The 15,776-nt window shown below is 53.3% G+C and overlaps 1 protein-coding gene across 2 annotated transcripts in view; it reads right to left on the bottom strand.

Annotated features, from left to right (window-relative positions):
- STK11 (serine/threonine kinase 11) overlaps positions 1-15,253 on the bottom strand; it is a 33,386-nt gene extending 18,133 nt beyond the window's left edge. Inside the window, exons 1-7 of one of the 2 annotated variants that reach the window (XM_048288228.1) lie at positions 14,270-15,253; positions 13,783-14,158; positions 8,596-8,679; positions 5,278-5,367; positions 4,385-4,517; positions 3,779-3,915; positions 3,158-3,285 (exon numbers count right to left, since the gene is read on the bottom strand). In XM_048288228.1, the coding sequence (XP_048144185.1) occupies positions 3,158-3,285; positions 3,779-3,915; positions 4,385-4,517; positions 5,278-5,367; positions 8,596-8,679; positions 13,783-14,072 (862 nt within the window). In that variant the 5' untranslated portion in view covers positions 14,073-14,158; positions 14,270-15,253. Of the gene's footprint in view, positions 1-3,157; positions 3,286-3,778; positions 3,916-4,384; positions 4,518-5,277; positions 5,368-8,595; positions 8,680-13,782 lie in introns of both variants that reach the window. The other variant, XM_048288227.1, reaches the window with a different exon arrangement.
- Positions 15,254-15,776: the final 523 nt, after the last annotated feature.

Here is a 15,776-nt window from a genome sequence, read left to right as displayed (position 1 = left end):
TCACAGCCCGGCTGTGGGGCCTGTGGTCAGCACAGCCCTGGCACACAGAGGAAATGAGCACTTTGCTGCATGAATTCTGCCTCACTCAAACCCAGACCAGGCGCTCACAGCCCTGTGAGGGCTTTTAGAGCCTTTCAAAGCAACACAAAGATGAGACAAAACCGCCAGAGCGACAGAGCTGAGCTGGGGGTGTCTGTGCCGCTCACACAGACACAGCCATTGACAGTATCTGATCCACAGGCGATGGATTCAGCTCCAGCCCGCTGCAGGGGGAGCGGGCACCGACCAGGAAATGCAGATGTTCTGGAGGAAAAGCAGGAACTAAATAAAGCATCCAGGTTTGTCACCATAGCTACGTGGTACCACCGCTGCACAGCTCAGCCTTGGGCCTCAGCAGATGCTGGGGAGCTGCTCAGGCCTCCAGAGTGGGCAGAGCCCACCCCAAAATTCATCCACCTTGGGGCCACGGGGCAGTCTGACCACTGGAAAACGTGTGTCACACCAAGCAAGGGGACTATCAGAAGGTTTTGCCAGATTTTACAAGGTAGCAGCTTGTACACAGCAAGATGAGGGGTGGGAGACTGTGCTCAGGTGGGAGAGAGGACAGGAAGAAGGATCCTTAGGGCTTCCCACTGCCCTGAAAGAGAGGGGTGCAGCCACCTCCTCCCAGACAAGCTCCTCTCCCCACCAAACCCACTCGACTCCCACCTCTGTGGTGCACAAGCACAGAAAGGATGCAGACAGATTGACAACAGTGAGGATGCAAGAGGAGACTCAGGCTGTAAGAGATGGACAAAGGGCACCAGAGTCAAGGCTCATCCATGTCAAATCAGGCAGAGGGAAGAGCAGGAAATTCTGGCTCCAGATCTCACACAGGGGTGGGAAGAGAACTAGGAGGGCAGTTATTGTGCTAATGAAGCACAAGATTTTAAGCTGTCAATATCCTCAGCACAGCAAAAGAGGAAACTGCCACACTCCTTTTCCCTGGGGGAAGCACTAAGTGCAGCTGCGAGGCTGATCACAAACCTCCAAGGAGTTCTGCTGGATGCTTTAGGAGAGCTGCTGCCGGACCACCAGGATTGCGGGATTTGCTCCATTTGGGCAATTCCCAGCTCATTAAAAGGCCACGTTTGTGGAGTCAGCAGTCACAAGCCAAACGCCACACAGAGCTCAGGCCATTGTTTCCTGGGGCTGGCAGGTACAACATGAAGCACATCAGGCCACGAGCAGCCGCCGTGTCGGGCTCAGCTGAGCAGCCGGATCCCGGCTGTGCCGAGCGCCATTGGAAGCGCTGCCTTATGTAACGCCTTCGGAAAGCTGCTAAAGCTGGCTAATGCTTTTGGAAACACATGGAAATAACTGATTTCATCATTGGCATGGGGCCAGGGAAGCTAAAATAGCCTCCAAGGGGGGCTGTGGGGGTCTGGCAGCTCCTTGATGCTGAGGGGCCGGGGGAGCCCCGGCGGCGGCAGCGGAAGAGCTCGGACTGACAGCACCACCTGCCGCCGGCACGGCCGGCACCGAGCCAGGAGCTGTGTCCCTGCACCGAGCCCATGTCCCTGCACCGAGCCTGGAGCTGTGTCCCTGCACTGAGCCTGGAGCTGGGGCCCTGCACCGAGCCCATGTCCCTGCACCGAGCCTGGAGCTGTGTCCCTGCACTGAGCCTGGAGCTGGGGCCCTGCACCAAGCCCGTGTCCCTGCACCGAGCCCGGAGCCGGGTCCCTGCACCGAGCCCGGAGCCGGGGCCCTGCACCGAGCCAGGAGCTGGGGCCCTGCACCGAGCCCGTGTCCCTGCACCGAGCCCGGAGCCGGGGCCCTGCACCGAGCCCGGAGCCGGGGCCCTGCACCGAGCCAGGAGCTGGGGCCCTGCACCGAGCCCATGTCCCTGCACCGAGCCTGGAGCTGTGTCCCTGCACCAAGCCAGAAGCTCTGTCCCTGCACCGAGCCCATGTCCCTGCACCGAGCCTGGAGCTGTGTCCCTGCACCAAGCCAGAAGCTCTGTCCCTGCACCGAGCCCATGTCCCTGCACCGAGCCAGGAGCTGGGGCCCTGCACCGAGCCCATGTCCCTGCACCAAGCCCGGAGCCAGAGCCCTGCACCAAGCCCAGAGCTGTGTCCCCACACCAGAAATCCTGTGATTCTGTGTCCCAACACTGAGCCAGGAAGCCCTGTCCCCACATCGAGCCCGTGTTCCTGCACCAAGCCAGGAGCTGTGTCCCTGCACCAGGAGCAGAGGTGACACACTGCCAGCAGTGCCCCCAAGCCCCTCACCAATACCACAAAGCACAAGGACCAGGAAAACCAATGTGAAACAAGACAAACATCCCACATTTGGGGGCTGATTCCTCACAAAGAGCTGAAGAGAAAGAAGAGGATAAGCCTGTGCTGAGGGCTGGGGAGCATGGCTGCACTCGGCTGTTCTGCTGCCAAGGAGGCACTGGGAATGCTGGTGAGGCTCTCCCAAAGGCTGGAATCACATCCCAGCTCCTGCCAAAGGGGCTCACCAGGCACAGCACAGCTGCTGCCCTGCCTGGCCACTCAGCTTCCATAGGTAGAGACTGTTCAGCACTAAACCTCAAACTGCTGCAATAAGTGATGGGAATTAAAAAAAAAATCCCCATAACTTTCTCTCCAGGAAGTGCCACTCATGGTCCTATCCCAGCTTTGCTCCAATATCCTGCAGGTATGGATCTGGGGGGAAGGAGACAAATGGGACTGAGACAACTAAGTCCAGAGCAGAGGTTGATGAGGAGGGACAGGAGACCCCGAGGATTCAGTGTGTCACATTAGGGAAAGCCTGGACACAGCATCTGAGTGCTCTCACTGTTCAAACCTGCATCAATGCTACAATACCATTTTAAATTTAACCTCTTGTGGGCTTTGTCTTTAGATGTAAAAGCTTCTCAGAGCACAAGAAACAATGCAAGGACCAACTCTATAAAGTAATGGCTGTGAGCTGTGCAGGGGTTAGTGGATCTCAGGAAAATACCAGTGCTGAAGATCTGCCAGAGTCTTGTAAGGCTGTAAGTATAACCTCCCTGTCTAACAGGATCCCATATCCCCACAGGACACTTAGAAGGAAGCTCTGGCACTGTGCAAGCTGAGCAGTTGTTTCAACTATAAATGTTACCCTTTTAGAACCAGGTGGGAAGACTCACCTCTCAATAAGTCTGAGAGTGGAGGACCACAATCCTCTGGAATTGTGTAGTCGCCTTTCCCAATGTTTTCAAATAATTTATAGATATTATCCCCTTCAAAAGGGTACAGACCCGTTGTGATGTTGTATCTGTGGAGGCAGAAGGAGAAGTGGGATGAGAGGCAGCACACAGGTACTCAGTTCTTACCTGACTACATAAGCCAAAAGCAGCCAAGAGGAAACCAAAAGAGGAATATTTGGCAGTATGTGGAAAGCCTCTTTAAGCTTAGCCTGCCTTCATCACAGCTTTTCATTCACAGGGGTCAAAAACCACCAGGACATCTCCCTGACAGTCTGGGACAGCAAAAACTTAAATACTGGAGATACTTGTGGTTTCTGTTACTGCCCTGGCTGTGCCTCTGGGTGCTAAGCAACAGCTGCAGAGTCACTCATGGAGAGCAAAGATCCCCTTGGGCAGAATTACAGGTACTTTGGGGAGCATAAACCCACCCACAGGAGCGAGCAGCATCCCCCTCTCTGCTCCCCCCACCACACAAGAGCAGTGATGGCAGAGCTGGGCCAGGTCTGAGCTATGTGGGGGCAACATTAGTTACTAAGTTTCTGGGGGCTCCTGGGCACTCACAGCGTCACCCCCGCGGACCAGATGTCAACTTTAAAGCCTGAAAAGGTGTCAAGGCCATTGGCAATTTCTGGGGGCTGGAATGCTGGCGACCCTTGGCTCGTCCTGCACGTGTCGTCCTCCGCAAATGGATGCAATGCCTGCAGCAGGAGAGACCAAACAGTGTCAGGCTTCCAAGGAAAACAAATTGTGCCTGTTGGAAAAGTTCCACCTGGGAAACAAAAGAGGAAAACTCCTCTACTGAACATGTACAGCTGATGAGATCCTGTCACCACAGCAGCCACATGCCGCAGCGACAAGTGTTGCACCTCTCCTACCTAAGACAGTCTCCACATAAAAAGAAGGATAAGGTTATGTAGCTTTATCCCCATTTCCCCCCACTTCTGGGCTTGTCCAAGATTGACATCTTCCTTCTCTGTCCTTCCTGAGTGGAGGTTTCATGCTGTTATCAAAAGAAGTGCTTTGCCAATTGCAATAAATATTCAGTCACTCAGAGCTCTCTGCAAGTGCAACAGAACAAAAGCCTAAATGCACAATAAATCAATGACACCACAGAGGTGACCTCAATCTAGAATGCCCCATTCTGACTTTGCTGTGCTTCTCACATACCTCTGCTACGCCTAAATCGGATATTTTTAGTGTCCCATTGGTTGTTAGCAGGAGGTTCCCCGGTTTTATATCCTTGTGGACAATCCCTTGGCTGTGCAAGTATTCTAAGCCATCTATAAGCTGACAAAAGTACCTGCAGAGAGAGGCAGAGGGGAAAAAAATCAAACACTTTTAGCCAGCAGAAAGGAGCATTTTGCTGTGGTCAGAGACTCTGGGCCATCACCGTAACCCAGACGCAGCCTGGCAGTTATGCAGGCAAGTGTTTCATCTCATAATACCCAGAAGTAATACTAATGTATTGGGCTGTCTGTAATCTCAGAGACCCCTTAAAATAAAATGAAAATACGACCATAAAATTATGTAGTTGCCACAGATTTTCTGCTCTGCCCCAATTTGATCCTTTTGATCCATTTGACAATGTTTCTGTATCTATTCCCAGAATTCTCAGGTCTCCTTCCTTGCAGAGTGAAAGGGGCTCCAGCTTATCCCAGCTAACTACCCCAGCTACCAGATCATGCTGCATATTGCCAATCCCTAATCCATCCCAAGGCCTTTAAAGTCTTTTCTGATGCTGAACTGTGGCTTGACCTCCATTTAGGCAGGAGATTCCCCCCCTCACACCCTTTGGCACAGCACGAGCACAGGGACTGGGGGGGCTGTTGGGCATCTCAGGAAGTAAAACAAAAGTAACAGAAAAATCAATAGAAAGATGGTTTTCCTCCCAGAATCTAAGGGCAATCCCTGCTGCCACTTGGAGAGCTTTTCACTTTTTTGCACGGGTGTAAAATATGAAATTATTGCACAAAGCCAGGTTTGCTTTCAAACGCAGCCTGAGCAGAGCAGAATGTGCTCTCCATTCGAGAGAACACAGTGGGGACAGGAACAGAACTTACCCGTGAGCCTGAAACACTGGAAACCTCTTCTCTGGGACACTGTCCAGCATTTCCTGCATCCCACACACACAGTACTCCATCACCATATACGTGAAGGCAGAGTTAAGGAAGCTCCAGGGTTAACACTCCTCAGTGTTAAACATTCCTCAGATGGGCAGCAGTCCCATCCCAGAGGGAATGGCTGCACTCCCCAGGTACTGAGGGACATTCCTCCAGCTCCCACAGGACAGGAAAGCACCTACAGGGAAATCCTTCTGCTAAATGAGCAGCTGCAGCTCTGTGACCAGACCTGGAACAGGATGGGAATTCCACAGAAAACAAGCTGGGGATCTCACAGGCATGACAGAGAACAGGGAAACACCCTGAAGTGGGCACAGAAAGTTGGGAACTCCCTGGCAGAAGAGCTGTAGCACATTCCCCCAGTGCCCCGGGTGTTCCGCACCTGATGTGACAGCGAGCTCCCACCACCTTCCCCAAAGTTGGTTATTCCTCATTCCCTGTCCCAAACAACCCAGTTGTGTGCTCAATGGAACAGCTGCTGCTTACCCCCAGCCCCACAGGAGTGTTCCAGTAGCAGGAGACAGGATCACTGGAGAGCTGGGAAGCTTTTTTGAAAACCACATGGATAAAAACAGTTACAACAGAATGCCAAGAGCTGGTGGCACTTTGCAGCATTTGTTCCCTTGCAGCACATTCCAGTTTTTATCTCTGTAAGCTTTAATGTTGAGGCCAAAAAAATGGGAACCAGACTGCCTGATGCTGTAATTGCCTGTTTCCTCCTCTCCCTGGGCTTTTGAAGACAAAGCATGGCTTGGAGTGCCCTGGGAGAACAGACCCTGGGACATCCAGGAGTGTCCTGACAGAGCAGAGGCTGCCAGGGCTCCCCAGAAACCCTGAACACTCCTTTGGTTACTAATTATTCCTGGCAGGTGCCTTCTTAACCTAAGCCCAAAATAAGTTACTTTTGCTCCAGGAAGCCACCTGAGGCAGGAGGGAGACTCCTGCCCTGTGTGGGATCTGGGTTGAAGACTGCCCTTCCCCTTTCCAGCGTGTTCCATCTAGCAGCTCCAAACACTGAAAACTCATTAAATTCCTGCTCCACTCCCCATGAGCTGCTCTTCAGAGAGACCTTAAAATACTCTAAATATACCCGAAACAAGATTTTTTGATGGGCACAAAGACACTCAGTAAATCAATAAAAGCAAGAACAGAAGAAAGAGCTCCCAAAATTAATTTCTACCCTTTCTTACTCTGGAAGAAATCTGTGAACTACTCGTATCACAGTGATGTGGACACATCAACTCTCCCACTGTCAGGAAAATAACAGTGACAGCAGATAATCCAGACCAGCTCCCGGGGAGCAAACAGGCTCAAGGACAGCCTGGCTGGGTGTCATTAATGGCCAGGCTGCTCCTCAGCCCTCCCTGGTCACTGATCCACTTCAGGTTGATCGATCAGATTAGAGAACAGACTGCCAGGCTGGAGCAGATCTATTACAGGTGCCCCAAGCTCTCAGTTCTCCCCCTCAAGGGGTTCTGCTCCCACACTCAGCTGTACACACTGGTAACGGGATCCCTGGGATGCTGCTCATGGAACTGGGCTCATTTTCTGCCTGGATGAGCTCTCCATTCACCACCAGCTCTGCACTCCCAGCCACAGCAGGCCAGCAAAGAGCCCTTAAATACTAAAAGTCGTTGATCTTTTTAATCCAGTCACCACAGCTTTTCCTTTCCCACAGAAAATCACTGAAGGCTTTGATTAGGTGAGTTGCTCAAACACTGTCTTAACCTGAAGGGAGCCTACAAGAAAGACGGAGAGGGATTTTTTACAAGAGCATGGAGTGACAGGACAAGGGGGAATTGCTTCACACTGACAGAGAGGGGCGTTAGATGGGATATTAGGAAGAAAATCTTCCCTGTGAGGGTGGGGAGGCCCTGGCACAGGGTGCCCAGAAAAGCTGTGGCTGCCCCATCCCTGGAAGTGCCCAAGGTCAGGCTGGACAGGGCTTGGAACACCCTGGGATAGTGGAAGGTGTCCGTGCCCATGGCAGGAGGTGGAATGGGATGGGCTTTGATGTCTTTCCAAAGCCATTCTGTGACTCTGTGACAAACAGCTCAAGCCTGCAGTGCACTTCCACCAGCAACAGAACACTCAGGTGGGAACAGAATCCCTCCTTACACAGCCCAAATTTCCAACCCCACAATGCTTGGTCTGGAAATGAGGATTTCTTTTTATCACCAAGAAGGAAGTTGACATCCCTCCCCTAAACCTCAACTCTGCTTTCACCTGGCAATCCTTCCTGCAAGGAACAAACACAGCCCTGTGCACGACTAAGGGCCCTGCCCCCAGGGCAGCCTCAGGGAGACAGTCCCTTTTCTGCTGGATCAGTTCCCAAACCTCTTCCCCATGTGGCTGCTCAAGGTCTGCTCTGTCACAGCCCAGGACATACAGCACAGGAGCTGGGGAAGGGTTTGAACAAGATCAGGGATGAATTCCTGCTCCCACTTCCAGCAAAATTCTCCCAGTTATTGCCAGAATCAGCACAAGAAGGAACAAACTTCATGAGAGTGCAGGAGCAGATAAAGATAAAAATAACAAAATCAACTCATCCTTGCAAGGGAAAAGCACTGAAAACCAACTCTGTGGACCAGCACTGCTCAGAAAGTCCAGCAAGGAGCATCCTTGGAGAGATCTCATCTCCCAGTGATGGTTTTGGGTTGTCATCACCTGGTACCGACACACGATGTCTCTCTTGGGCTCCTTTTCCCCACACTGCCTCCTCCCTTCTCCCTAATTAAACGGGATCTCTCTATCAGTAACTGACTCGCAGTCCCCCCCCTCTGTCGAGGCCACTGCACAAGCAGAAGTTGTCACACTGCTTTATCCTAATGATCTGGTGGCAGAGTGTTTGATCTAATTAACGCACACAATTAAATTACTCCTTTTCTGGAGTACTGTAATAAGAAGACAGTAGTTAGAAAACACTGTCAAAAATAAAAGCGCCCATTTATAACACTGTGCTACAAGGGACCAGCTCCAGCAACTTCCACCCTGGTTGAAGGCAAAGTGCTCTCAGTGTGGCAGAGTCACAGAAAATCCAGCAAAGGGAGGATAAAATTGCCTTGATCAGTGTCTGTGTGAATTTGTGTTTGTGTGGAAAGTCTCCCAGGCGGGCAGGATGGTTAACAGCAGTGAAAGCAATTTAGTTGCAAAAATTTAAGCTTAAGAAACATCCAAAAGGGCCTTCCCAAAAGGCAGAACTACAGCAGGGAACAGTGGGAATTCAAACCTGATCAACAGCCCTGTGCAAAAGGATATATTTTCTGCTTCTCCTCATTGTACAACACATCTACCAGCTGGATGACGTTTTTGTGCCGTAATCGCCGCAGGAGCTGGATTTCCCTGCAGGAAGAGACAAGGAAAAAGTTATGTTTAAAAAGCTTATTCCCAACTCCATTTCTTCCAAAATTTCACCCAAACTTAACTTGACTGAACAGCTCAGAGACCTGAACTGAATCCTGTGTTTGTGGGGAATAAATAACGTAAAACAGTGAGGAGCCACCTTCCCTTGACTCGGGGAACAGCCCCTTGAATGTCACTTTCTGTCAGCTGTTCTGATCTTTGTCTCCAGGGATTTTGTACCTGCCCCAAATCACGGTTTAGTCTCTTTTGCATTAAACTCAGCCTGCAAAATCCCACTGGATGCCAGCTGTAGAGAAACAGGCAGAGCAGGACAGTCAGGTCAGGGTGGTTGTGTTGGTGCCTGGCAGTGCAGGTCCTGCTTTTCACTTTGTTCTGCTGCTGCTCCATCCTGGGCTGTGCTGAGCTCCCAAATTCTCCTTCCCAACTCCCTTCCCGAGCCATTTGGCAAGTGCTTTAGGCAGCGTGGTCACACTTCATCAGCTCAGCCTCTGGGAAGCAGCACTACAAGGAATTCTGAGCACAGCTTGGGAAGTGAGAGCCCCTGCCCAAAGCCAGCTCAGAGCCCCTCATGGGCACAATTAGCAGCTCCAGTAAGGAGCTGGGGCCAGCACAAAGGCTGAGCAACAACCAGGAGCTGCTCCTTAGAAAGGCTTCTCTGATGCAGGAGTGCAAGGAGAATCCCTACTGATCTTTTAAGGATGCCTGAGCAGCGTGAATTATTTCACTACCAAAGTTTAGGCCGGAGACTCCTCCTTTCTCAGCTCTGGATTTAGAAGTAGCCATCAAGAGCTGAGCAGAGACCCGGGATACCACGGCAAAGCTCCCAAGTGTTCTGCGGACATGGCAGACAGGTCTAATTATAGGAATGACCAAAGGGCTGAAGTGGATTAAATTAGCACGGGAACTGCAGCCAGTGTCAGTGTGGGGCTGAGGAGATCCTGCAGCATGGAGGGAGAGGGCCAAGGGCTCCAACCAGGGCTGCCAGAGGGGAGCAAAGACACTCACACACAACTGCTTTTAACGTTGGGAACACATTTAAAATCCTGATCCCAACAGCTCATTCCCTGTAATACAGCTCGGAAGCACAAACACTAATTCCTCCCACCTTCAACAGACCAAGAAATATCTCATATTTCTGTAACAATTTCCCCCCCCCCAAGAGGACTTTGCGAACCAATCCAAAATGCCGGGGCAGTGCCCCCACCCCTGGGGCAGAGGCCAAGCAGCCCTTTTCCCAGAGGAAAGATTACTTCTATTTTTAGCCCCTCTTTTGCTCTGGAATGCCTGAGGAGCAGGGACAGCCAGCCCAGTCACCTCTGATCCCGTTTCACTTTGCAAACCCCTCGAGTAGGGGAACACAGGTCTCACCTCCTTAGAACGGGCCTAAATTTGTTTTTTTTTCTTCCAAAATTAACACCAAAACCCCACCCCAGCCCACTGCAAATGTGTGACCAGACAGAGTGCCCGAGGGCAGGGCCTGCTTCCAAGTACAACCCCCTTGGAGGAAGACAAGGAGTGAAAAGACCTTCTAACTCGAGCTGTCAGCTCCATTAAGCTCATCCTGGCAGATTAAGACTTATCCCCTGCAAGGTACCTGCTCTGGCAAATAACAGGGGGTGTTGTTGCTCAGAACTGTAAATAGCAAAGCTGCCTCCTTGTTCCATGTGCCACACCATTTTGGAAGATGCCAAAGGCAGCCTGGAAAGCAGACGTTCCTTCCTGAACATCTCCACCGTGAGATCCAGTGTTCTTCCTACAGCTTGTTCCCAGTCATTCCTGCCTAAACAAAACCCAGCAACACAGCCAAAGGATTCGATCCCTTCCTTCGGTTCACAAGGCTCTTCCCACAACATCCTGAAAGCTTAGGAAGTGCAGTTCCAGCTCCGGGACCGTGTGAGCCCAAGGGCTGCAAGTGCCAGGAAGATCTCGGTGTTGCTTTTTCTCTTTCCTAGTCCCAAGGGTCCATCCACATTCTGCTCCTGCAGGGATGTCTGGCATTGCAAGCTCTAGATCCATCACAACCTGTGATTACAGCTCCCAGCATTTCACCTCTCAACCCAAGCATACATCCAGCTCAGCAGAGGAAGTCCTTGAGCCACGCGGCTCCATAGGGAATGCGTGTCTGGGGAGGAGGGATCAGCCTGCTCCCACCTGAGCCCACACCTCCGGGGCTTCCAGCAAGTCCTTCCCCAGCAGAGATGTCCCTGTTTGGAAGTTCCAGTTTGGGACATGCAGATCCCAGGAACAAACTGTCACGGCACAGCCCCATGACCCAAGTTAACCCTCCGAGGAATTCCAAGGAGCACAAATTCCAACCTGAGCAATTGCCGAGGTGGTAAGTACAGCACAGGGCACTTGGGATCCCACAGAGCCCCAAACACTTAATTAACGTGTGAGGCTATTAGCACACGGCTTTATTAAACCTCTGCTGCTGCAGCCACAGGCTGCCAGGTTTTCCTGCCTCTTTTTGGCAATCCCACTAAACTCCTTTTTTTTGCAGGGATGAGTTCCAGCAGCATCTGCCTGACTGAGCCACCTCCACCTGCTCTACAGAGAAATGAAGATTCTCCCAATGGATTTAAGGAAACTCTGTCTTACAAGTTTAAGGCCTCAACATCTTCTCCAAGACTCAAGAGAGCCCTTCAGGGCTCATTTTCCTGGGCCAGAAGTGGAGTATTTTGGGGTAGAGAAAAATCATTCAATTTGATCAAAGTCCCAAACACATTTTAGTTGTAATTTCTGGGTCTCCAGAACACCAGGACACAGGGCTGGGGCAGGGGTGAGGCTGTAACCTGGGATATCAGCAACAAGTGACCCAAGGATGGCATTAACATCCTATTTCCAGCCCCACATGTCCAGGTGCCCAAGGCCCAGCTCAGATTGTATGATCCTCCACAGCTCATTACTGCACTCTCATTACTCCCCTGTGTGTTAGTGCTCATGGAATCACCCGAGGGCCACAGTCTAGGAACTATTTTCCAGGGAATTCCTTGGATGACATGCTATCAGCACAGCTGAAGCAGCACTGAGGTGCCCTGTGAGGGGGCAGAGGCACGAGCCCACCACAGTAACTCAACCACCTCTGCCCAACAACCCAAGCCTCACGTGCAGCTTTTCCCTGGGTGGTAGGAAACACTGGAAACCACTTCAGTGATCAGATTCCAAGAGAGAAAGCAGAACCTGACAGTGTGATCCAGCCCACAACCTGATTTCCTGCAGTTCTGTGACACAGGAGCAGTTTCTGGATATAAACTCCTCGAAGCTGCTCCGACACAGCTGCCCAAAGTGAGATTCCAGGGCAGTCTGGCCATGTTGACGTTAAAACACTGATGTCAGTGTCCTGTCCAGCACCACCTGGAGACCCCATAGAACTTTGTTCCTCCCACACTGACCACTCAAACATCTGGGTTTGGTCACATATCTCCACACTCAGAGCAGACACAGCTTTCACTCCCTGTCGCAGCAGTGCTGAAGAGTTCTGATAAGCTCAGAGTGCCACGGGCCCAGGGGACCACAAAATACAACAGTTTGCCTTAAAATTCCCCAGTGAAGCAGCAGATAAAGCACATGGATAGGTGGGCAGAGAGGAAAGGACGAGGGGACAGAAATAGGAACTTGAACTAAAGTAAACCCTGGGTACAAGACAAGACCTAAAATCTGTCTCAGTGTTTTGGAGCAGGAGGGGCTGAGCCAGGAAACGTCCACAGAAAACCTATCTTAGCAACTCCCTTAATGACCCATCTGATACTCTCAGCCCCACTCTGGGCACGAATAAAACTTCCACAGAGTTCACCCCAGGACACAGGAGCATTCCCATGGCTCTGAGAGCAGGGAACTCTCCTGATGTGGGCAAGCTCTTTTTATCTAATTTACATTAAAGGTTTCCCTAAGGAGGAAACTATCTCCACGTTCCCCAGTGGCAGCTCTGGATGTGCCCGTGGAGGGACCCAGGGACGGGGCACCCAGCCTCTACCAGAAAAACAAGAAACATTTTATTACACATTAACCAAGTTTGCTGGATCCTGAACCTGAGCCAGGAAGGGAAGGGAGAGACAGGGAGGTCCCAGCCTTGGGATGTGACTGCTCCACCGCCAAGGCTGTCAAGAAAGGTTGGAAGGCAAAGTGAGAAAGCTCCCTGACAGCAGTGCTGGGACAGGATGTGAAATATCCCACAGCTAAACTGGGAAATCAAACTGAGGGACAGACACGGGACCCTGCAGGTCAGGGCTCACCACAAGAGTCTCCTCGACCTCTCAGAGTTCTCCCTCCCAGCCCAGATAAACCCTCATGGGTTGTTTGGGCTGCAGAGGCTCCTGCATGGCTGATAAGCAGCTCCTGGCAGGGCTGGGACGCAGCTGCTGCGAGGTCCCGGGAAGGGAAAGTTCCCACACCAGCCAAACAGATCCAGCCCCACATCTGGCTTCTCCTAGGGTTCACTTCCATGAGGTCCTTGTGCCCTGAGTAACCAGGTGTGTCAGAGGCACAGACAGACGACAACCCTTGGCCCCATTTTACAGCCACAGAAATCAGCTGGGGAGAGCCTTGAGTTACCTCCCAAGCACCTCAGAAATGAAACCAAGGAAAAAACCCGAAAACTTCCTGTGCCCATTGAGTGCCCCCTGTACATTGGATCCCATCCCAGGCACCTTCCACACGGGTGGGAGCAGGAATTGCCACCCCAGAGAGCTCCAGGGCCTTTGGAACACACCTGGGCAGGTACAAGAATAACCCCGATTGTGACGACCTGGGTGCATTTGTGTCCCCCCCACCTTTCCCAGCCAGCAGCACCTGGGGAAGGTGAGACCTTACAGAGGGATTGCTTTAGGAAACACCATTTTATCCATTAAACAACACCAAAGTGGTGTATTCCAGACTGTCCTGGCCCTCGGGAACCTGTCCCTTCCCTGTGCCCAGCCTCACCCGGAGCACTGGCGGCTGTTCAGAGGTAAGAGATTCCTAAATGCCTGTGGATTAGGAAGAACTTCCACAGCAGAGCCACGCTGTCAGCTAAAACAACACAGGAGCTCAGCTGGAAAACAAGGACCAAGTTCACCCCCTCAGCTCCCAGAACTCTTTACTCACTTTTTCACATTGGCCTCCCCGTTGGGGATCCGGCGCAGCTTCTTCTTTTTCAGGATCTTCACAGCTCTCCTGCACAGGGTCTCTGAGTCCAGCATCTCCTTGACTTTGCCGTAGGAGCCCTCTCCCAGCAGGTCTCCCATAAGGTACTTGCCGATGAGCTTGGCCCGTTTGCGCCGGGGCTGGTAAATGACCTCGGTGGAGTCGATGCGGTGGATGAACGTGTCCATCCCCACCGACATCAGCTCGCTCTCCGCAAACATTCCCAGCTGCTGGGGCTCCTGCAGATCCATCCTGGATTAAGTTCCTTAACCTGTTTTTTCCTTAAGCGCTCAGGGCTTTAATCCTGTTCGTTAGTTTCCAACGCTCCCTTTTACTCCTTCTTGGAAAAAAAATATCCAGAAGATTGTATAAACATGAATAATAATTAAAAAAAAAAAAAAAAACCAACCAAAAAAAGAAGGGGAAAAAAAAAAAAAGAAAACCAAACCTAAGAGCTGCTTCCAGGTCAGTTGGATGCCAAAAGATCCCGGCCTGGCTCCAGAATGTCTTTGAAAAAGAACATAAATCTGTGACGGGACACACTCAGTTTGGGACTCGCTTTGCCTCCGACCCGGTCCCGGCTGCCGGGGGCTCTTCCCAGTCAACTGGCCTTGACTGGGCCCAGTTTGATCCTGCAGTGTTAGGTCATCTCCGGGCCGTCAGGCCACCCCGTGGAACCAGAGCAGCTCCCAGTCCCTCTCGTGACTTTCCATCCCTAGGAGCTCATGATTCCCAGCCGGGGTGGGAAGGTGTGCTCCCGCCGCCCTCCCGGGAGCACGGGGCGGAGGGGAGGGGTTCAGCCGTTGGGGAGCTGGAACCAAGTTTCCTCGAAGGAGTTTTCCGAAACAATTCTCGCGTCTTCGCTTTCGCCTACAAAAGTTTGAGGCCTTCGGTGCCTACCGAGAGCTCCCGGGGGCATCCTTCATCCACCGGGATTCCGCCTGGCACATGATGTGTCACCACCTCTGCTCCGGGTGTCAGCGGTGCAGGACAACACAACCCACCCCGGCCCCGCCGACCCCGGGGGGGGTCAGGGGGACTCTCTCGGTCCGGTGCCCCAACACCCGGGTCCTCCCGGGGGGGTCGGGGGGACCTTCTGCCCGGTGCCCGGCCCCTCACCGAGTGGGGTCAGGGATGCCCACCTGGCCCGGGCGGTCCCTCCCGCACCTCCCACAGGTGTCACCGGGGCAGGGAGGACACAGCGGGGGAGCAGGGAGGGCTGACAGGGGACAGGACACTTTTAGTGCGACAAAATCAGCGCCGGAGCCGGAATGGGACGGACTCCCAGTGGGGGGGTTCGGTGACCTCCGGGCCCTTCCCGGCCCGGGCCGGATCCTTCCCCGCAGGCAGCTCCGGCCGCTCCCACCGGCCCGAACGGTGAACTAGGGGAGGGGGGGTGGGCGGCCGAGTCCCCCCTCCCCGCCGCCGGGCGGGGGAACCGGGCCGGGCCCCGGCGCCGCGCTCCGCCCCTCCGCACCGCCGCCTCCCGCGTACCCCCGAGCTCAAGGGCCGCCCCTCGGCCGCTGCCCCCCGGCGTTGTCCCGGCCCCGGTCCCGCTCCCTGTCCCGGTCGCACCGCCCCGTTACCGCCCGCCCCGCCGCGCGCGCGCCGCCGCCGCCGCTGCCGCCATCTTGTCCCCGCCCGCCCCCGCCGTTCCGTTCCCCCCCCCCACTCCGCGCCTCGCGCCGCCCCGGCGCGCTCTCCCATTGGCCGCGCTGCCGGCCCCGGCCCCGAGCGCTCGGGCGCTGATTGGCTGCGGCGGTACCACGTCGGGTTCCGGTTGGTTCGTTACGAGCAACCCGCCCACCCACTCCGGCCGGGGGCAGTGCAATATGATAGGTTAAGTGAGCTGTCAGTTGTCTTCAGAGGCGGGGTTTGAGGTGAAATGCAGATGTGATAGGTAGTAGGGTATGTCCGTCGCCAGGAAGGGCGGGGCTTGCGGCGGTAACGCGCTT

The sequence above is a fragment of the Corvus hawaiiensis genome, chromosome 28 (genome assembly GCF_020740725.1).
Source record: "Corvus hawaiiensis isolate bCorHaw1 chromosome 28, bCorHaw1.pri.cur, whole genome shotgun sequence".
Lineage (NCBI taxonomy): Eukaryota > Metazoa > Chordata > Aves > Passeriformes > Corvidae > Corvus > Corvus hawaiiensis.
The sequence above is the reverse complement of the archived record's forward strand: the minus strand, read 5'-3'. Positions and strand labels throughout refer to the sequence as shown.